Source organism: Melospiza melodia, chromosome 3 (genome assembly GCF_035770615.1).
Source record: "Melospiza melodia melodia isolate bMelMel2 chromosome 3, bMelMel2.pri, whole genome shotgun sequence".
Taxonomy (NCBI): Eukaryota; Metazoa; Chordata; class Aves; order Passeriformes; family Passerellidae; genus Melospiza; species Melospiza melodia.
The window spans coordinates 7,260,715-7,284,614 of record NC_086196.1 but is presented as its reverse complement, the minus strand read 5'-3'; the positions used below and the strand labels follow the sequence as shown (position 1 = coordinate 7,284,614).

At 37.5% G+C, this 23,900-nt stretch overlaps 1 protein-coding gene across 19 annotated transcripts in view; it reads left to right on the top strand.

Moving 5' to 3' along the window:
- Positions 1–23,900, top strand: part of DLGAP2 (DLG associated protein 2) — a 455,404-nt gene that overhangs the window by 288,564 nt on the left and 142,940 nt on the right. For 7 of the 19 annotated variants that reach the window (XM_063150739.1, XM_063150736.1, XM_063150737.1 and 4 more), the window contains one exon: positions 14,074–14,106. The exons of 7 other annotated variants lie outside the window; for them this stretch is intronic. In XM_063150739.1, coding sequence (XP_063006809.1) covers positions 14,074–14,106 — 33 coding nt within the window. Of the gene's footprint in view, positions 1–14,073; positions 14,107–17,000; positions 17,121–23,900 lie in introns of all 19 variants that reach the window. 5 more of the 19 variants (XM_063150742.1, XM_063150747.1, XM_063150743.1 and 2 more) reach the window with 1 other exon arrangement.

The window sequence follows — 23,900 nt, the reverse complement described above, 5'->3', positions numbered from 1 at the left end:
TCTCCTTTTTTTTAGCATCTAGTTTCATGGGTAAGGGATAAAGTTTGGCAGAACATTTGCACAACTTCCCCATATTTTCAAGATTTTGGTATGAATTTTTCATATCTTGTGTCTAAAGAAAGCTAATAAAATAATTAGTTAAATGAAGTGAATCCCTTGGCATGTATTCAGTAGGGCTGAGGACTCTCTCTTTTGTGATGCCTGATGATTTTTTCTCTTCTCTGAGGAGACAGCACATCAGATGTAGAATATGCATCAACCCAGATGCAAAGATCCAGTTATATACTTGACCTCTCTGTATAATCAGCAACAGTGGTGCTTTCATTGCTGATGCCTGGTCCTTGTAGGTTGGAATCTGAGATTTATCTGGGAACTCAAACTCATTCAGCTGGCCCTTAGGCAGAAGAGTGGTGTAAATGTCCTTCAACAAATAAAATAACAAAAATAAGATAATGGAGTCTCTTCCACCCAAAGGTACATGTGCAATACTGAAGACATTGTTAAAAATTAGGAAACCTTGTGATGAAGATAAAATTAGGGCACATGCATATCCTGTGGTTGAATCTAGGGACAGAAGAGAGCTGACTCAGAACCTGAAATAAATTTCTGGCAAAGCACACACAGTGCTGGCCATCAGAAGCCAATGCTCCCCTGGTTTAACTCTCCTGCCTCTCCCCTTGCTGTGACATCCTGCTGCTCCCTCAGGACAGCTGCACAGAGCAAAGGCTGGAAGAGATGATGTGCTGTCAACGTCCAACCCCTCTTTGATGAGAAAAGAAGTATATTTTATGTATGTAATGTGTGAGAAGAAGATGAAGAGGCCAAGATTTCACAGGAAGAGGAGCAGTAGAAAGGCAACATGAGATGTGAGGGCAGACAGTTCATGTCTTTGGGACCTCTAGGGATGGGAGCAAACAATACTTCACTTTTGCTGCTTTAATTGCTTAGAACCTGCTTGTTTCTTTGTTTTAGTACAGAGATGAACCTACTGAAGAAACTTAGGGTAGATTTGATGGCACACTTTCTATCACATTCAGGAACTTCTCAATGCAATAAATGTAGGTGAAATGCTGCTTGGATTTGTTTAAAATATTTTCAGGTATTAAAAAACTATAAATTTTAGCTAAGAATATAGACGGACTTCAATAATGTTTTGTTGTGCTGTCTCAGAAATAAAAGAAAAAGGTAAAAAACCCAAATTAATTTAAGTTTAATGGTATCTCCACTGAGATTATAAAGCCACTTCTAAGAAACTGTCTTGCCTGAGGCTGCTGACTTCAGTTTTCTCTCATAATTAGACTTTCACACTGTGTGTCACATTCAGTTGCAGTAAGACAATTAAACTAAGAAATATGAAAGATACTATCCTCTCCACTTTATGTCAGTGAAATAGTTCTTCTAACAGCTAAATCACTGCAAGATTGTAGGACACAGAAAGCAGCTCCCTTTTCTCGTTGATAATAAGTGCCTGAAAACAATTGTATCTTCCTTTTAAAACAACAGTATTCAAAATTATGTATCTTATTATTTTTATAAAACATCCTCTGACAATATTAAATTTTCTCAGGATAAATAAGTAGAACAACAAAACAAGACTCAGAAGTTGTTTGGACTACTTTTTTTGGTTTTTTGGTTGGTTGGTTGGTTGTTTTCTTAAACATCATAACCAAATTTCCTGAAAGGCTTGCCATAAAATAAGCTGACCAAACAATGCTATGAAGGCAAATAAAGATTGCAATTGGAATCATGCATTACTGGGGGGGATTTTAAGTTTTTTAGGTTGCATGATTTGATTTGATGTGATTTGATTTGATTTGTGAGTGATCTCCAGGGCTGTGAGTTTGTGGACCTGGAGGTTTTGAAGGGGTTTTTTTTATGGCTGTCATGATATAATGCTGCATTGAGGGTCATATTTATGATATAACCAGATGGGAAAACATTGTTTCTACAAAGTTCAACCAGTTAATTTTGGAGGCAGATCTAATTCCATATCAAAGCTGTTTTTAAAAAAAAAGGTAAATTAATGCAACCTTCCTATTGTTACAGATTTTGTTGAACTAAACTCCAGAACATATAATATGTTGAAATACTAAGATTTGAAAAGAGTCTTTGTCATTGAGAAATTGCACACACAGACTAGACTTGGCTTCAAATGCAGTTATTTAAAAAATTTTCGGAAAATATTTTCTCCCATTTGAAAATGCTGATTTTTCAAAACTGAGTATTTTCCAGACAACAATGCAGTTTCTTTAGAAAAGTTTTTCAAAGCCAAAGTTGCTCGAAGACACCAAGAACAATTTGGCTGCTTGCCTATTTGCATGCCAGAGTCCAGAATTAACTTGTAGCTGAGATCTGTATCCTGGATTTAGAGATGGTAATTGACTTGTTCACTCTGTTTTAACTCTACATTCAGGTATTTTACAATAATCTTCAGAAGAATCATACCTAGGATTTAGATTATCAATAAATAGTTGTTATTTCACCTAATAGTTGTATATTTAAAATAAAAATAAATCAAATACTTTGGATGATGAACTGTATTCTGTACTGGAATAATTCCACTGACTCCAGTGAGTTATAACATAAAATAACTTTTCTCCTCCGGTTATATTCCACATGAACAATGTTGAAAGCACAAAACTGTGTTGAAAGAATGCTAAACCAACCAAGTGAAGCAATCAAATCTGGAAATGCCTCTGGGCAAGAGCCAATTCAGCTTTTACTTCATTCCCTTGTGCATAGAGATTTTAATTACATTATCACAAACTTTCACCCATAAAATCCCTTCTCCTGTTTCATGGTCTTTTCCTTCTGAATTCAATGCAACTCTTGCCTCTGTGAAATTAAAGGGCATCTTGCAGGCATTTCTGCTGGAACTCTGGCGTTTATCACTGAAACATGTGATAAACATGCTCTCCTAAGTTCCCACTTCAGAGCTGGGCCGTTGTTAGTGATGGAGGCACAGACCCCACCTCATCGCGCGTGCGCAGCATCTCCGGGCCGGGCTTTGCCACTTGTTCCTGGGGGCTTATTGCAGCCTGAATTACCAGTGCAGTTAGCTCCTGTCACTCCAAATAATAATGGGTTCTGCCTTTAGTCTGATGGCATTACACTGTGCAGTGGTAGCTACTAGAGCTTTATGTTCCTGATCCAATGGAAGCAGATTTTGATATATTTTTAGAAAAAGCGGAGAATACTACTGCCAGTAGTAGAGGAGCCCTGCCTCCAAACAGGTGGAGAAGAGGGACAACTGGCTGGATCCAGCATGCAAGAATTCAACATTATATGTAGGGGTATAGAATATAGGTAAATAAAGGTAGTATAGAAAGTAATCTTATCCCCTAAAGAGTTGCTGCTGAGCCAATTACTAAAGATTAGGAGCAGCCCTGATGTTAACAGGCCACAGCCAATAAGAAGTGTTATAAAAGAGTGGATTGGTTGGCTGTTAGGGAACTGAAGTCAGCTGTCTACTGTGAGAACAAGGAAGAGTCAGTGGCTAGAGGAGCTGCCTACAAGAAATGTTGAGGAGGTACAAATCTCTAGCAATATGGAACCCTTGCAATGTACTGACAATAGAACTCTTGCACTATAATGACAACAATTATATCCTATTTTTCCTACCCTGATAAAAACCTGTAACAACAGATGAAGTCCAAAGGCATGGACTAAATTAACTCAATGGGCTTTTTTTAGGGATAGTACATAAACTAAGTGAAATGTGTGTGTGTATAAATATATATATCAAGACACAGGAAGAGTGATGATGGTTTACTGGGATATACGGAAAGTTTAAGACATGGTCATGGCATAAATTATATGGAACAAAGGTGGATACCACACTGATTTCAACTAGGACAGAGTTTTTCTTCTTATTAGCTGGTACAGTGCTGTGTTTTGCATTTAGTTTGAGAATTATATTGATAACACTCTGATTTTTAGTTGTTGCTAATAGTGTTTACCTAAATCAAGGAGTTTTCAGTTTCCCATACTCTGCCACTGAACAAGTGCACAAAAAGCTGGGAGGGAGTATGGCCAGGGTAGGTGACCCAAACTGACCAAAGGGATATTCCAGACCACACAATGTCATAGTCTTTGTATAAACTGGGGAGATGGGCAGGACCAGTCACTGCACTGGTCAGCAGATACAACTGCGTGTTACATCCCTTTTTTCTTTCTGGGATTTCATTCCTCTCCCTTCCTTTATTTCAGTCATTGAATTAATCTTATCTCAGTCTACAGGTTTTACCTTCTTCTGATTCTCCACCCACCAGGGTGAGGGGCTATGAGTGAGTGGCTGTGGGGCATGCAGTTGCCGGTTTGGATCAAGCCACATCTACTTAAGTAGATGCTGCTTTTTTTGGTTGGTATTTTTTCTGCTCCTCCTTAGCTTTTGCATAGCTACAGTCCTTAAAAGATTCAGTTGGTTTAGTGCAACTGGAATTGTCCTAATATTTAGTAAACCACTGAATCAGCTTTGTCATATAAAGCCCGACTTGGTACTTTATATGTCAATGTATAAACACAGCTATTTAGTCTTTCTGAAACCAGGCAGGGCATCAAAGGCTTGAAAGATTGCTTTGTTTTATCTGATAAAAGGAAAAAAAACGACAGGAGAACGAATATGAAAAAGCACTGTCTCTTGGTTAGCAGAACATAATGAATGGTATATGAAAGACCAGATCAAGCTGAACACAAATGTGAAAGCAATGATTTAGAGGAAGAAAAACTGATGCTGTGCTGAAAATGAGAGCAAATAGTCTTTTGTTTGGAAAAGCCTTCTGATACAACAGCTTATATTTCCATAGTTTTCAAGGAAAAAACAAAGTCACTAAAAATCAGGGAAAGTGGGAAAGAAGATGCATTTCCAGAAGTGAAAGAATGAGAAAAACTGGAGGAATTTGACATAAAGAAGCAGCTTCTCAAAGATGTATCATAGTATTTGACATGATTAGTGGCATGAAGTGAAACAGTGGAATTTCACAGGATTTCTTGCCTTCCTTCGTGAAGAAAGCAGATTTAGGAAGGAATGGCAGTAAAACTGAGCAGATACATTATCTTGAAGTTCACTTTTCAGGTTTTTTTTCTCTTTTTTCCTTTTTTTTTGTGTGATGATATGGAATCTCTGTTTGACTCCTCATTTGCCCAGAGCATGTATTCAGAATTTTGTTAGACTGTTTCACAAATATCTTAGCATAGACCATTTGAATTTTATTTAACATATTTTTAATTTTTATCATTTTCTGTCTCGAAAATTTGATAGCTTGATATTTCTGAGAGTCATGATATCACCATATCATGATGTGTATTATGTCTTTACTTCTTGAGTGATGAAACACAAATGCTCCATGACAATGTCTGATAAATTGAAGTTTTTAACATTTCATATGGAAAGATAATGTGATTGAATGTATGGATCAGATACAAGTAGACTCTCAAATTTCTACCACCTATTTGCTGGATTGAATATGGAAATTCTATGAAAAAATAATGATTTTTAGATTTTGAGTAAGTAAAAATAGCCTGTGGCTGCTTGTGCTAGCCATCTCCTGAATTTGGGAGAAGTGTGTGTTTTTGCTGTGATATTATTCAGGAAAATAGGAAAGAGTTACACTTGCTGTTTGAGAAAAAAAATCAGCTCTGGCCCAAGGTTAGTGCTTTAGGTTATTAGGTTAAAAACAGTACTGTGCTAACCACAGCTCCACAGATCCTAGGTAGGGCCAGGCTATAGTTCTGGCTGGACTGGAATAAATTTACATGCGTCCTTTAAAAAAATGAGCTAGAAATACAACAATCTAGAAAGTTTTAGGTGTCAGACTGTCCCCATGTGTTGAAAGATGGGCTGAATGAGAAGAAGACTGCCCTAGATGAACAGAGGACCTTTCCTGGAACTCAGGAAAAACTGGAAAATTTATGACCTTTGGAAGAAGGGGCAGAAAACTCAGGAATACTATAAGGATGTCATGAATTTTAAGAAGGGAGGAAATTAGAAGGGCCAAAGCCCAACTGAAAGTTAGTCTGACTACTGCTGTAGAAGGCAATAAAAATGTTTCCATGAATGCATCAGCAACAAAAAGGGAGTTAAGGAGACTCTCCATCCCTAATGGAATGCTGTAAGAAAGGATGTGGAAGAGGTTGAGGTACTTAATGCCTTCTTTACCTCAATCTTGAACAGTAAGACTGTTTGTTCTCCAGGTTCCAGGCTCTGGAACTGGAATACAGATAGAGAGAATGGAATGAAATCCCTATGATCCCAGCGGAGATAGTCAGTGACCTGCTATATAATTTACACACTCTCAGGGTTGTGGGACTGCATGGGATTCACCCAAGGGTTCTAAGGGAGAGTTGGAGGTGCTCACCAAGCCACTCCATCAATTATCAACAGCCTTGGCTAAGCAGAAAGGTCTCAGGTGACTGGAAGGTAGCAAATGTGAGGCTAGGACAACCAGGGTCCAGCCAGCATAAGTTTATGAAAGGCAGGTCCTGCTTGACCAATTTGATCTCCTTCATGGATGTTGTCTACCCGGACAAATAAAAAGCCTTTGACACCCTTCCCACAGCATTCTCTTGGAGAAAATGGAACCTATGACTTGGATGGTGCACTGTTCACTGGATAAAAATCAGTCTGGATAGCCAGCCTAGAGAGTTGTGGTGAATGGAATACCATCCAGCTGGCCCTGAGTGGTGATGCTCAGGGTTCAGTATTGAGACCAGTCCTGTTTAGTGTCTTTATCAGTGACTTGTGCGAGGAGATTGAGCGCACACACCCTCACAAAGTTTACAGATCACACCAAGCTGGGTAGGAGTGTAGATCTGCTGGAGGGTAGGAAGGCTTTGCAGAGGGATGTGCACAGGCTGGATGCGTAGTCTGAAGCTCATTGTGTGAGATTCAACAAGACCAACTTCCAGGTCCTGCCCTTGGGCCACAACAACCCCCTGCAGTGCTACCGGCTGGGGGCAGAGCTGATGGAAAAGGGACTGGGGATGCTGGTTGTCAACAGCTGGACATGAGCCAGCTGTGCCCAGGTGGCCAAGGCAGCCATGGCAACCCGGCCTGAACCAGCAATAGTGTGGCCAGCAGGATCAAGATGCTGTGCTCAGCACTGGTGTGGCCACACCTTGAGTCCTGTGGCCAGTTCTGGGCTCATCACTAGAAGAAAAACATTGAGGGGCTATAGAATGTCCAGAGAAGGGCAACGGAGCTGGTGAAGGGTCCGGAGCACAAGTCTGATGAGGATCAGCTGAGGGAGCTGGGGTTTTTACCCTGGGGAAACAGAGGCTCAGACAGAACCTTGTTATTCTCTACAAGGGCCTGAAAGGAGCTGGTAGTTAGGGGAAGCTGGTCTCATCTTCCAAGGAACAAGTGATGGGGGCATGAGCAAACAGGTTTATATTGGATATTAGGAAAACTTTTTTCACCAGAAGAGATGGTCAAGTATTTGGACATACTGCCCAGGAAAGTGGTGGAATAACCATCCCTGGTAAAAGTTATGTAGATCTTAGATGTGTGGCATTTAGGGAGATGCTTTAGTGGTGTCCTTAGCAGTGCTGGATTAATGGTGGAATTTGTTGGTATTCAGATATTTTTCAACCTAAATGATTCCATGGTTTTAAAGTGTTGGTCATTAGGTGTTCTGATATATGCAATTTTAAAAGTGCTTTTGGTCCTAAAAGGGTTTGTACATATGCTAAGACTCTAAAGTGCATTAGGTAAAAGAGATGCTCTCACCTTTTTCATGGCTAAGCCAGATACACAAGTGGAAGTCACTGGGAAAGAATGAATAATATTTGTGTTGACCTTTCTGAAAAACCTTTTCCTTGTATGCTTGTTTTACCTAAATGCACATATCTACATAACAGAGTGCCTGTAGATGATGCTGTGTGCCTTCCTGAGAGTCTTTGGATTATCACGTGTGGTGAGGATGGCATGCCTGTGGTAGTCCACTGGGAAATCCCGGCTCAAGGTGAGGCAGTAAAGCTGTGATGAACTCCACAGGGTCCAAATTACAGTAAACCTCCCTCAGAAGATAGGGGTCCTCTCAAAAAGCTGGGGAATAAAGCTGCCTCAGTAAAGTCTCGGCACTCAAGCAGGGTGGGTGCTACTGTCAGTACAGCATCCATCACTGCAGGAAACCAGGGCTGGGATTTCATCCATAATGTACTTTTAGCTTCCTGAGGAGAGTTACTTTGGAAAGCATTAATCTTCTGATCGTGAGATGTCTGCATGCAGCTGTAGGTTCTACAATATATTTTAAGATGCTCTTTACAATCCTGCATTGAATTTGGATAAACCAGTCCTGAGGCCATGATTATACTAGGAAGCATGAAGCAGACCAATTGCTTGAGATCAGCAGCAGAAGAAAATGGATTAATGATGGCTTTCAAAATGTGAAGAAACTGTTTCTGGAGTTTTTATTTTTTGTTTGTGGTTGTTCTTCTTCAGTTTTTTAAAGTGAGACAGAGTAAAGTAATGAAGAAAAGAAGCAAATAATGATCCACTTTAGCTGACCAGGGTCGGTGCTGCTGCCACACGTGGCCAGGCTGCAGGGTTCATGTGATGAAGTGAAGGACCCTCTGAGGGACTTCCTGGGCAGCCACCTGCGAGCCCCCATGTCCTGTTATGATCCTGTATGTGCAAAGACTTTAATGGCCAGTGTGAATGATTACCAGTAATTAATAATAAAGGAATTTTCTTTTACAGAAACTAGACTTATTATTAAAGCTCCTCTAATCAATATTTTTTGTGATCTGTCTCCCTCAATTTAGTTGTCTCATCAGGAATAATTCACTTTCTTTTCCTACTCTGTCAACACTGTAGCCATATGTGGCCCATAATCTCCCTGGGCAACCTGTGCCAGTGCTTAGTCACTCTCATGACTGAAAAAAAAAAAAGATGTTTCCTGGTGTACAGATAGATCCCTTTGTGTTTCAGTTTGTATTCATTGTTCAAGTTCTTTCTGGAATAACATAAATCAGAAAGCAAAATATGAAGTGGGAACTATCAACTAGTATAATTATAATATAATTTTTAAGAGAGGAGGAAAAATGATCAGTGAATTTTTGTACTAGAGGCTGACAGGACTAAGTTTATTTTTGTCCAGGACTGATTCTGATCAGCCATCCTAGATATCTGAGGCCATCAAATTTGCCAGTTATAAACCAGCAATTTTTGTATGTCTAAATCAATCCCATTTTATTCTCAGATCAACACCCATATATGTAGATTATTTTCCTGAAAGATTCTGGTGGTGAGATTCATCTCTAATTGCCAACACCACAGGTGATGTAGATATGTAGCTGTCTAAGCTCACACTGTAGTCATTAGAGATCTTGTCAATGGAAAGAGCTGTTCTAACTATTCCGCTGAGCAAGTTTAATTTCTATTTTTCAATGCAATTAATTGACTCAATTTCAACTACTTCTTCGTTGGAGCTATTGGAAGCTCAGACACATAGCACAAAACACCTCTACTGAAGAAAAGTAAGTTTGAATCTTACTCTTAATGGTATCACAAGAAAAAATGCAGTTAAATGAAACCCTGGTTAGCCGCATGAATGTAATCTACCTGTCTCAATATGATGTAATTTTTTATCAAAAGATTAATACTATCAAATGGAGTCAGAGCAATAAATGGATTTTTGAATGTCATATTGATAATTCTTCATAACTAACTGTTCAGCTGGGTTTTTTTAAATTATCTCCAAAAATAAAAATTAATTCCAAATACCAGCACAAGTGAGCAGTAGTTTGTAAGATGGTGTCTGATGACTGCATTGTTATTCATTCTTGAGTGCAACCTCTATGCTAAATTTTTTTTTCTTTTTCTGATCAGGGAAATTCTCACAAGAAAGGTTTACATTTCCATTAAAATTGTAATTGTGCTGTTTTTAGGATTGGTGACCAATGAATGCAAATAACCTATTAATGAAAATAAGAGAGACTCTGAAAACAGATTTATTGCAGTAGGTTAGGATCATAGTGACAGATAATAGAGTTGACCCAGGTTGAGGTAACAGAACTGTGCAAGAGTTGCTTCTACTGGAAAAGCTTTTTTCCAGTGAATAATTTACATCATTTCTGGAGCTGAAGGAAACACTTCCCCCTGTAGAGGCTAATGCAGAGTTGTTCACCTACTTCTTTAGCCTCTGGCTTTAGGTTTGGGTGGTACCAATTTAACCCTCAAATCTTGGTGCAGCCAAACTCACAATCTCAATCTAATCCTGAGTTACGTGCCAATAGTTTTCACTGACCTGATTGTCAAAACTACAGCTGTAATTTCTAGTGAATGCAAATAATCTTTCATCTTCAGCCACTGCTGCTCTATGTTCACTATGCTCTTCATTCTCCTCTTTGCAGCCACCCCTTTGTATTCCAAGTATTACGGGCAGCTGGACTTCACTTAACTCATCTTGTTTAAAGACTTGAGCTTTGTAGAATTCATGTTACAGGTGTTGTGCATATCTACAAGGGTTCCTGGATTTAGTTTAGGGGTTTATAATAAAATAAGATTGGGTCTAGCTGGAGATTTAGCAAAGCTATACTTATTTCCTTCCAACAATTGCTGTTAAAACACTTAGAAGCAGAGCAAAATCTTGTATTTTCAAGAGAGCATGATTTAGCATTTATTAGCTTCTTCTAACCTTTCTAAGCAGGTACCATCTCTCAGAGAGAGTTTGGTATTACATCATCTTGCTGCCAATGCCATGGGGAACCTTTAATGTTAAATGACTTAAATGTGCTCTGCACCTCAAATGTGTTTTCCTGTGCACTGTAAGAGTCATCCCTTCCACTCATGGTGTGCTGGAAGTCCAAAGCCGAGCAGTGCATTGTGCAGTGAACACTGTTTGTGCCATAGGGAGAATGGGCCTTGGAGTCAACATGCAGAGAGGCTACAGCTTTGCTAATCAACTCTAGGAGGAAATAATTAGTTTATTGGCATGCAAATCTTGTACCATCTCCAACATCTATTTTGCACTGAGCTAATAAAATGTGGTGTACCAGAGATACTGCTTGCTAAAAAGTGCACACTCATTCCCCATTTAAAAAAAACATCCATTGCATTATAACTAAAGTCAGCTTTATTGTCCAATCACCAGTTTTATTAGCTAAACAAATGACTTATAATATGAATTAGGTCTGGATTTCATGAGGGTAATTCCTTGGTAACTGCTAATATTGACATGTTAGCTATGTTGCCTTAAAAAGGGGATAAAAATGTGTGTCACTTTTGTGTATTCCACTTTCATCTCGGATTCCTGCTGCTTAGGAAGCCTTGTGTATGAAAAAGAAAGTGAATAGCAACAAATCTGGGCAATTCACTAAATAAATGGAATGGAGGAAAATTGGATTCCACCTGTTTAGGCTTACTTAATTGAAAATCAGTCAAGGAAACTGAAAAATGCTCTTAACAATAACCGGATATGGAGTTTTTTCTGCTGCCCTTGGAGTCCATAGGAAAGTACAAGAAATCTTATGGCAGAGACTAAATATTCCAGTTGTTTCAGCAAAGATTTCATTCCATTATAACTGCAGTAATTTCATGTATTGAACTCTGGCAGGGAAATGTTGCACATGGTATTTATCTTTATATGGGAAACTTTACCTTGCCTGCCTATACAGTGTCAGCTGAAATCATTCTTTGTAAAATGTAATGATGGAATTGGGGCATGTGGATCATGATTTGTGGGTTCAATATACCATAAAATCTTCTGGTTCCAGCTAGCAAAGTAGGTCTGATTTTCTTTAACAGTTCACACAGGACACATGTTTGGGTGACAAACTACCTTGTTTTCACTTAGTGTAGACTGAATTGTGAGAAAATAAACACATCCACAATTTATATCATCAGCTTAACACAAAGGATTACACAGAGTTGTTGTTTTATGCTGGGACAAGAGCCTAATTAATTTGCATTAACTTATTTGTATTTCTTTCAGAGTAGCATTTTTTATTGTGATTTCTGCTGCAAGTTACAGTATGTACATGAACTTTTCAAATAGAAGTCCCTCTTTTCTGGTTTGGTTGCAGTTTTTCTTTTTTAATTTGAGGGGTTTTTTTTTTAGTTTGTTTGGTTGGTTTTTTGTTTCTTTTTATTTTTTTAAATCCCAATGTCTGAGTAGATATTTTTTCACTGCTAGAGGAAGAAGAGAAATTTTTCCTCTTCTGTTTTATTTTTTTCCTGGATCATGAGGTTTTTCATCAGGATACTTTATTAAGGATGTAGAACAGATGTTTTCAAACACCTTATTGCTGTGCCAGGATGTGCCACAGGATGGGCACAGTGACAGCACTTTGGACAATTCAAGTATTAGATTTTTTTTTTTGGTGATTCTAATGTGCAAGGTAGCTGCATGCTGCCTCTGTGCTTCCAGGAAGCATTCACTGCCTGGCTAGATGCTCCATCTATGCATAATCTGGTTTTGGTGTGGATTTTATGGACTCCTAGGGGGTAACAACGTTCTTCTGTCTCTCAGACTCTGAAAGAAAAAATCCTGAGGATGCATTTTTTTTTGTTTATGGTAAAGCTTGAGACATCACGTACTGGAATTGTTAGTTAATTCATTGTGTTCAGCAGTTTGGATTTCAGAAAGCAATCTCTCTAGTGCAATTATCACATTTTAGGTTGGTTTTCTCCTGTGTTCACTTACAAAACTAAGCATGTTCACAGTCCTCAGGAAATGTCTCAGGTAAACTGTTAAAAGTTATCAGAGCCAGGCATAATTGCCCTTCTGTCTAAAGAGTTCCTTTTGCAGTTCCTGGAGTTAACTGGTAAATGTTTTCCTAATGACTTTTAGAATTAGTTACTGCATTACAAAAAGTTCAGAATTTCTGAAACCTGAGCCATTGACTTAGAATCTTGTATCTGTTGACTGTTGCAATAAGAAAACTTTTTTTTTTTTAAGAAGTAGTTTATAAACAGTACTAAGAGATGTTTTCCAGGCACTGCTAGTAAATGCAATCAATTCCTAAAAATGGCAAGAAAGCTCATCTATAAACACATAGTGGGGTGGATTGGTCAGCCACTGCCTGTCTGTTGTGTATTTCCAAGAGAGTGTTGCCATTGCACCACTGTGTGATCCCACTTGGCACACGATGGGGGAAGGAGATCCTGAAGCTCTCACATTTCTTGGTGAGCCAACTGGGACCTGGGACTGCTCCTGGCAACAGGACTTGTTCTCCAAATGGGTTCCCATCAGTGGCAGGATGTGACAGAGCACTTCCTAAGAAGGGGTTCCTTGCCATGTGGGTCTGAGAACTAGTCTTTCACTTTGGCAGTGCAATAGCAGTCCCAGCTGGTGTTGGCTGTACTTTGTCAGCCTCCACTACCCTCCTGCCTATAGTGTAACTCCTCAAAGGTACCAAATAAATCTTTGTTAAGAGCATGGAATTTCCAAAGGTGCAAAGCACTTGAAATGTGCACCTGAGTCTGATCTCAGTGCACATTTAGAAGGGCCCATACTGATGCCTCCAGTATCACTGATGTGCCTTTCTGCTGTCTTTTCAGATGGGAGTCACCAGCAAAGCCCTCATTTATACTTTTTCCATCTCTTTTCTCTTTTTTAAAAAGACAGATTGGAAAAAAAAAGGAAAATAAAAAAGTGTGGACAGTAGAATAGAAAAAATTAGGTCTCTCACCTGTTGTGATCAAAAAAGAATCTTTTTAAAAGAGTACAGTCTCAAAAGCATTCAGTACTTTCCTGATTTGTTCATATGTACAAAGGTAGAATGAAAGTTTATACTCAAGATATGTGTTTCTGAAATCAGAGGTTCATTTGAAAAATGCTGTAAAATTCCTATATAATTGTGATATGTCTGTCTTAAACAGTAAAATAAATTAACTTCTCATAGTGTTCAAAGCTTTAATCTTTAGATAATATTTTACATCTTTACAAAACTATGGAGAAGAAAACCTTCATAATGTAATATCAAGTTTTCTGGTTTTGCTTTTCTATATGTATGATTAAAATTTTATATTGGTGATAATGTGATATTTGTTGCCAGGTTTGCTTTTGATTTTTTGTGCATTTTAATATTAAATCAGTGTTAAAGATTATTTTTTCACTGTTTTAATTTCAGATTTGGATTCTCTAACAGGGCATGCATTTCCAGGTAAAGTGGACAGCTAGATTAGATTGTTGTTTGTTTTATACTCAGTTTATTGAGTTTTCTTGGAGGGTGGGGGGAAAGGGGTGCTGTAAAATTTATTTGGTGTGCATCTGACAGCATTTTGTTACGTGTCAAACTGTACTATTAGTTGGGGGTTTTAGATTTCAGATAAATGAAGGAAAGGTAACAATTACATGCACTAGTTTAAAGAATAGAATTGAAAACTTGCATTAAATTTTAACTATTATATCATTAATGTAAACAATCCAAGGGGAGGGAAGAATCATTCCAAAACAAGTTCTAATGAAAAGATTTTAAGTTATTCAAACTTGCATGTGATTCTGTAAAGCAGGCAAAAAAACCCCCACTAGTCAGTATTTAAGGGAAGCAAAGATTCAAGAAATACAAGACTTAGTTTCTAGTTTTATTACCTGAAGTGTGTAGGAAAGAGGTTTTGAGTGGTAAGAACATGTTCACTAGAGAATCGAGAAAGAATGAGAACACAATTACATTAATCCTATGGATTCTACTGTACGCACACATTGTTTTCTGCTGTGAGGAACTTAAATTTAAAACTAGTACATTCAGTTATAACTGTACTTCACAATTCAAATATTTTGAGTTGGGAATTTTTTAGCAGAAATACAAGAGCAGAGAATGTGATGCTAAGTGATCACATTCTGTGTGAACTTCTGTCTTTCTTGTGCAGAGATTTTGGCACAGAAGGAATATAAATGAGCACTGTCTGAAATAAAGTACATCTCTGCTGCAAATATATGGACTCTTTCTCTACTCAAAATTTTCTTGAATAAGCCTTCAGTTGAACAGGCTGTGAAAACTGAGGCAATATTTGTATAACAAAGAGATTTAGTCAAAATTTGGGATGATACTTATCATTAGAATGATATTACTATTTATTAATTCACTGGCTTCCAAAGTGTCTAGTGCGTAGTATAATATTCCTCTTTCAGTTTCTCCTCAAAGATAATTCTTGAAAAAATATGGGACTACATATTTTTTCAAAATCTACATTCATTTGAGGTTTTCCAAGCATTCCTGCACTGTAGACATTAGGTATGCTGTAAGATATAGATCAAAAAAAGACCAACAGAACAAAAAAGCTTAGAAGTTCATTATAATGAAGTTTGTGTGCACTATGGAGCAGATCTGAGTACAGATTCTGTCAGAGTTATTTGTACTTAAATACAGCAGCACAACAAGTACAGTCAGTTTGCAAAGTCAGAAGACCGTAAATGCAGATTTTGTCATTTTCATCCCAGATGAGAAAACTATTATTCTGAGTATTTTGTTTTGGTTTGAGTAAGGATAGCCATGGAAGAATATACTGCTTAATTAGTGCCATCTTGTAAATTTGATCCTCATAGATGCTATCAAATATATGTATGTGTCACCAAAATAGAAATTGAGATAAGCAGGATCAGTGTATCTTTTTTTTTTTTTCTCTACTTTTAAAAGGTTGAGTCTGCTTTTGTTTTTGCATGAATATTTTATGTTACTAGATGTTGCTGTCATGGTGTGTCCCATTCTGACTTTGTAATATGACAACATAATCGTGATGTGCAATATTGACAACAGACCCTTATACTGATACATATGCTTCAGAACTATGGCAAAGATAAATCATCCTTATTCTGCATGATAAATGTCCTGAATTGCACAACAGGTGATTCACGTGCCTGCATTACATTCCAGGTGTAGCTGTGCACAAATCCATCCAATGGCCTGTTATGTAGCACAGATAGAAATATCTTAGAATCAAACACACTGTCAAAGGGATGTAGGAGGATAGGATAGGCAGGTAATAAGCATAAAAGCCTGGTGTGGACTTCACTTACATAGATATTCATTAGGAGACTCACAATATGAACTTGCTACTGTGCAGATCACAGAAATGACTGGAAGATCCATCTCTCATTTTATGCTTTATTTGACAGAGTTAAGACATACTCTTTTCACATAAAAGGGCAAAAGTAGCAGAATGTTCTTTCTTGCCTTCAGCTTTACGTATATTTAATAATCAAGTCATGATAGTATTCTGCTAAAATAGTGCAGAATGTACAGTTTCAGGTGTAGCTAAATTAAAAACCAAAGGGGATGCTTATGTATGTATGCTGGAAAACACAGAACAGTAAATCCTGATACCTATGTATTAACATGATTACTCTAGTTAGTCCAAAGTATGTTAACTCTCAGGAAATAGAAGAGATCAAGGTATTACTTATGCATCTTTAATAGCAATTAGCTAATTAGATGAGATATGTGTGTTAACAGGTGATTTGTATCTCACACTGTGCAAACACGAACCAAACTCATTTGAGATTTCTGTTTATCTCACTTTGGCAAAAACCACAACCTTTGAGCTATTCCAGCAGGATTCATTAACAAGACCTCTAAGGGTATGGTGATCCAATAGTTTTTCACTTGACCCTTGGCCAGTGCTCTGCAGGAGCAGAGCATGAAATGACTCCTTAAGTCATGTAGCAGTGTCAGTGAAACGCTGAGTGGATGCTACTGCCAGACCCTTAGCAGGGCAGACAGACCAAACCTGCCTCTGCCTGACCTAATCACACAGGTTCCAGGGCAGGAGGGGTTTGCATCCATCAAGATGACTTTAAATTCATGTAAGTTCCCATTTGGACACAACTGCTTTGTGAATTTCAGGATAAGAGGAAGTACTTTCCCTATCACTGCTGGCCCCATTGTGTTTTCTGTAGATTTCTGCCATCTCTGCTACTTCAGAGACAGATCAGAATAAACCACACTAAAGTATCTGTCTGGTTTTTATGTGAAGGGCAAAAAAATCTTTATAACCCTTGCAGTTGATCAGCTGAAACCCTAAAGTACGAGATTTGATTATAGTCATTGTCTTAATGCAGAGCTGCAAGTGTTATGGGCATGTTGAGAACTTCCAGAAGCTGGATTAAAGCATCTCTTTTACAATGATATCTAATCTCGTCCTAAAGCTCCAAGCAATGGCGAGTCCACCAGCTCCCCTGGTAAGCCATTCCAATATTTAATTACCCTTAGTGCTAGGAAATGTTGTGGAAAAGGTTGGATTTGTCTAATTTCAGCTGCCAGTCTTCCTTTTGCTATGCCTTTGACAGCAACACTGAAAATTGCCCCTTTCTCAGGTATGTTTTCTGAACAAGTGTCTATGACAAACTGCAGTGACCTGTTGAAAGGTCTCTGTGCAGAGAAGCTGTGTCACCTGGCCTGATGAGCTTATTGCCTTGATCTGCAAACCTGGCCTCTTTCATAGACTTTCGCAATTTTATCAACCCTATGACTACTAAAAAATTTTATACAGTAGTCAAGACACCTTTCAACTTTTGTTCTGGTAAATTTGAATTATTATAGTCTTTAAGGCTCACACTGTAAGACTGGTTTTCTGACAGCTGTCCTAGGAAACCCTGATTTTCAAAAACTATTAGAATATATTCATGTAGAAATTTGTAAATGCTGTATATAGAAGAAAATTACTTTTTTATTTGTACATAACACTTCCTTCTTAATTCTCCCTTTTTAAGGATTTAGCTACAGATCAGGTTACAGTGACTGTGTGTATCAAGCAAACCAAGTGGTAATCCTAAAAGGTAACTGACATTTGAGTTGAGGAATGAGCATTTTTTCCCTAGTCTGATGTGGCTAACATGAGATTTGAGGTGGAAGGGAATGCTCTTATGGCAGGATATGTAACCCAGCAGTTTCAATCTGGTGAAATCTGGGTGGGCACTGAGTTTTGGGTGATCATTAGTCCGAAGAAGGAGAATTAGCCAGGATGTCTCTAAGGAGTGGGATAAAAAAAGGGATGAGACTTTAAAGCCCCGTTTAGATGCATTCCTCAGACTGCATCCCTATAAGTAACGTCTTGTATTAGCTCAATTAGAAGATTAAGAATGTACCTTTAACACAGAGGAGCTCCATGGTGAAGAGAGTTAATAGCAGCTGTCTGCTTTGATTTCCACGGGCTGTGAAGCATGCCTATGAATTCCTGTTCTGGATCATATAAAAATTAGTTAAGTGCCACCTGAGTTAGGAATCTACAGAAGGTAATTCAAATGCATCTTCTGCATCTCTGCTGATTTTTCTTTTAATTCAGCTTTAGCATGTAGTATTTGCCCTTTTCCCTGCTACCACCCCAAAGTACCCAACTGGTCAGTAAGATCCACAGACTCTGTGTTGCATTATGTTAATGATGAATGCTGCTTTGCTGCAATTGATCTAAATAGGCTTGAGGTTTTCTGAAATACCTCAGGGACACAGATATCATTTTTTTCAAAGACTTCTTCACTGTTGGCATGTGATGCTAGATTTCAACTTTATTTTTTTTTTAAATTTCTGAAAGTCCTTTAATAGTCTAGGGAACAGATTGTTGTCTTCAGCACTGTCAGTAAAACTCAGATAGTGTTAAGTGGAGTGAGCGTTCTCAGGTCTTTGAATAATAGCTTGAGCTATGGTAGGAACTTGGCGTGTGCAGTCCTGGAGGAAGTGTTTGGAGAAAGAGTGTCTCAAATGCTAATCAAATATGGACTCAAAATATCCATTCGAATTCCTGGGTGTATCAGATCAAGGTAGTGGTCAGTGACCTGCTCATTTTCCAGAAGAAATAACACTTTGTCTATATAATGAGCATCATTTCATGAATTAGTTAATGGCCTGTTGAACTGTGCACTTTCCTAATCACAGATCTGCTAGGTCAAAAATTTAAATGGACATTTCATTCAGCACACCAGTACTGGGTATTGTGGTTGAAATACAAGTTTATCTGTGAGTGTCTTCTCAGCCATATTAATTGCAGGTATTGTAGCATTTGTGTCAGAAGCAAAGAAAGTATCACCTTTATCCTTTTTCTCTGCCTTTGCCTAAAGTATGTGTAGGGTTTGGTAGAAAATGAAGATTGGATGGCTTAGGACAAATAACACTGAGTGGAATTTAATTCAAGAGTATCAACAACAGAATATCAAATTTCAGTGTTATTTATTTAGAGCTTTCAGATTTTTAAAGAACAAATTTAGAGAAAATACTATTTTGCAGCTGGTTTTGGCTAACCATCATCTTGATTTTATCTGGGGAAATGCTTGCCTAGTGGATTGAATCTGTTAAGTGTTGGAGTGGTTTTTTTATCTTTCTACTGAATTTCAGTAGCATTATTTTTAATGTTCAAAAAAGTAAGATCTTTCAGCTTAGGCTGGAGACAAGCTTGAGTAAAAAAAAAAGGGTAAAAAAAATGTAACCCAAAATAGGAAATGAAAGTGATCAAACCTTAAGAGGGTGGAATATGATGAGCTAGTACACAAAACAAAACTAAAAAGGTCACTCACAGCTGAGCTCCTTTTGAGCTTCTGTAAAATTGAATGGACAGAATCACAATCTAAAAATAAGTTATCTTGCATTTATGTTATTCATCTAGTATAGATTTTATCCAAGTTCATAACTCTTTCAGTACTGTTAATTTCTTCCAGTTCTATGTTTGCCCCTTGACTTTTTTGCCTCAAGTGAAAACCATGAGGAGAAAGTTTCTGTGTACCTATCTTGCCTTTAGAATCTTAATTGGGATGTAACTGTGCAAGTCCTGCTGTTCAAAAGATCAGTTTTCCAGATGAAGCTGCAGGTAAAAAAACAATGATTTTGTACCAACATGAAAGGTCTGCTCTGGGAATTTGTACTTGGTGGGGACGGACGGGGTGGGGGGGGGGGTGGATATTAAAACATTATTTCAAATTGATTGAATTTTTCTTTAACTTGTTTTGTTTCTGAGCTCCTTCAGGCTCCTGGTCCAAAATAGCTGCTATGTTTTCAGTCTGGGCTGCTCTGGAGCCTGTCTCTCCTGGGTCAGTGAGCACTGAGCATTGCAGGTCACTGAGCAAACCTTTCCAGGGCTGGGGATGCAGATGTGCCCTGGGGATGCAGATGTGCCCTGGGGATGCTGGGCTGGGCATGCACAGGGTGCTGGTGTGTGCTGGTGTGTGCTCACTCTAGAGCGCAACCCAGCCTTGGAGTTACAGAGATGGGAAAACAAATGAAAGTGCCTAATCATGCAGGACTTGACCATTGTGTGATTCATTCCTGGATTCAAATGCTTATTTCTATATCCTTAATTTCACCTGTTCAGTTTCTGCCTAAATATATGCAAAAAGCAAAAATGAAAGGGATGTATGCTTTTCTTGGAAATATGGCAATTTCAGAGGTGAAGGAACTATATACTCCTGAAGGTAGGAATCTCACAGAGACATGTGGTATTGATGCCTTGCCACATTAATTTATTTTACTCTTTAAGATTACTTGGTCTTTTTTCATAGCTATCAGCTATGACTCATATTTGTTTAACAAGAAGTGTATAAAGGGCTGTTTATACAGAGGTATTGCAGGTACTACTAGTAATTTCTTAGCCATTTATATAACATAAGTTATACAAAGTCTTAATGAGTTCTACACAATTCTTGATCTTTTTTAATGTGAAATTAATGATTATTTTTTAAATTTAGTTAATAAAGTGTTTTTAATTAATTCTTTTTTAATATTTTATTGTTTTTAAGTGCTCTGGATTATTTCATGTTAAGGGTACATGATGAATCAGAGTAATTATATACCTCATTCATTACCACCAAACAGAATTTTAAGAAACTAAAATAAATTTAAAAAAACATTTGGACTCTACCAGATCCTGCAGAGCTACATGGTGTATCTCTGATTTGCAAATGCATGAAGTCATGGCTTGAATCTTCTTTAATTAATCATGCCTTTTTAGAAATATCTAAATTGTAATTATTTTAAAGCAGCAAGGGCTAGAGTATTTATGATATTGGGTTTGTGATATTATCCCCAATGTTCAGTTAAGGCAGCAATTTTTCCAAACTGTCATTCAACTATTCTTAGGCTGAGCTCTGTTTTTAGACTATGATGCTGCAGGAGCTTGTTGCAGCACTTCACAATGTTAAGAGAAACAGGTCAAAGGAAGACTTTGAAATGCTAAAGTCTCCTAAAAGAAGTATAATCAGGTGTTTTAAACTAATAGTCCACAAAATCTCATATGAAGAAAGATATCAAATTGGAAATTGAGCCAAAGGCAAATCCTTAAGGAGGACAATTTAATTTTATTATTGAAAAGAGGACAACCATGCTGGCAGTCAAAGCTTGTCTTCTTGCATGGTTTGACTCCTCATCTAAAACCTGCTGTCTTTAATTTCCTCATTTTGATGGCATGGATTAAATGTACATTGTTTTCACAGCTAGATATACAAAATGCTTTCAATTAATCAGGTAGTAACTTCTCAAATACACAAATATTAAATATCCTGTGTTGATGGGGTTTGTGTTTACTGTCATCATGTACTGTCCAATGCTACTCCTTGGCTACATGTTTAGGCCAGATTGTAGCAACTGAAGGTTGTACTTAGAATATTTTACAAAATAAGTAGTTGATATTAGCACACATTCTTCTAATATATATAAAAAAAATATAAAATTCACAGGACACAATATAAATCGTGGCCATTTTTATCCTCACTAGCCAATTATGTAGTCTAGCAGCACTTTTTAATGAGTTTTAGTTTTTTGCTGTATGCAAAAAAAGATTTTTTAAAAATTGTTTCTATTTTCATTCTAATTTTTATAGGTATTAACATATCAAATATAATTTTCCCTAAAATTATATCACCTCAGAATAAATTTAAAATTTATAATTTTGAAATATATATTTATTTCAGACCTCTAAATTTTTCCTTTTCTTGAAATGAGCAGTTGAAGCTGTGAGTTACAAAAACTATCCAAGGAGAATAGACATTCAGATTATTTTCTATGAGCAAACTGATTCTGCCCAGAAATTTTATGTATTGCATAGATCACAAGTCAGGTATTTCTTTGCTGTTACAAGATTTTGACATTAATAAATCATACTGCTGTTTAAACACATTCTTATGAACATATTGGATGATACTCTCAAAGCTAAAATGCCACAAGCAGTCTTTACTACTTCAAAGTAAATTTGCTGATAGAATTTAAATTTTATTTTCGACATAACTCTAGAACTGTTTCCTTATTCCAATTTCAGCCAAGGAAGTGATCATAATGATCAGAGATGATAGGAGCTGGTTTTGTCCATGGTTGTCTCTACCTCTAAATAAATATGGCTGTATTTCCTGTAATCATAAATTTTGGAGGTGTTGTGTAAGACTTATCTGTCAAGATCAGTGACTTGTGTATGTCTGTTTGATTTTAATGCAAGACTAGGCACCGTTAATTAATATGGAGATGACTTTTTATGATTCTGGTGGTTAGCAATCAATTTTTCTGAAAGAGCAGTTACTATTCTTGTTAGTTTGGCAGGGATACTCAACCTGCCTCACAGGTCGGGAACTGATTATTGCTGTGATTATGAGTCTGTCAGAGGGGATTGCAGCATTTGTCCTGTAGGATAATAAAGGCTCATGCACTATTTCAGTAGCATAATCTAATTTAATGCTCATTTATTGCGTATATTCAGCTGCAGGATAAAAATACCCTCGTAATAATTACTCTGGTAGGTGTAATGCTTTTTTTTTTTTATATCAGCTGAACCTTTCAGCCTTCATCAAAGTGCTAGATCATAGGTAATTAGTTTGTATGAATGAGGTGATAGGTTGTACATATTTGTTTGGATGGATGTAGAAATAGAGGATTATTGCCCTGTGTTAGGATCTTTGGCTGTAAGAAACCATGCATTGCATTGTAGCTGGAAAAAAGAAGCTAACTGCCATGTTTACATTTTATATGTTCTTTAGGTGGAGTTCATAAGTACAACACATTACATCTTACTCTTGATCCCTGAATTGCTCCTGACAAATAATCATGTAACCTACCCAGAGGACAAGTGATTGTGCTCCAGCATCACAGCTTCTTTTCCAGCTACCTGTGCCAGTTTCAGGTTTCGGTGCACTTGCCAAAATGAGAAAATAACTTAGAAGTCAGATAAATTATCTGCATCCTTATATCATGTTTAATTAAATAATTCTCAATGGTGAAGTAAAAAAACCCTTATTTTCTTTTACCTTCTGCATATGTTTGTAGTAAGGAAAATCTATGAGGAGTTGAGTGCCTTAGGGTCCTTGTCAGGGACTCAGCTCAGGAGAACTTCAGAGCCATCACTTCATTACAGAGTCTATCAAATGCATTGTCCAATACAGCTTGCTTTCAAAAGCATCCATTTCCCATGGACAGGTGGTGATTCACTTGCTGACATCAATCAGATTTCTCCTTCAGAAGGAATTCTTCCACCCTCACTGAGAAAATAGTATAAGACATCATTCTTTGCAAGGCAAGGATAGCAGGCTGTAATCCTATACTTCCAGTAGGTAGAAAATGATGGTGCTCCCTGTGATCTTTAGACCACAGCTACTCAAGTGTGAAATTTCAGAGTACCTTTAGGGAGAATATTAGTTCTGCTGTCTTTTTAAGTTCTTATTTTAAATTTTTTTCACTTTTTTTTTTATTTAAATGTACAGAGCCAGATGTTTTTAAAAAGCACTTTACAGTGATTCAGATTAATAACAAGATACATGGAACCATTGGGGAAGCAAAAGACTTACAACTCTGGGAGTGTGTCAGCAGTGTGTTAAATTAGTAACTGTGTGTAGGCTCAGTATAAGATTTAACAGGTGCCCCAGATATGGTGTGCTGAATCTCTGCATCGAAGTGAATTTTATTTTGGTAACTGAGGGGAGGAAGGAGAGAAAGAAGGAATTGGCCAGTGAAGGAGCTCCTTCTGCACATTCCAGAAAGAACCAGACTAACATGGGAGA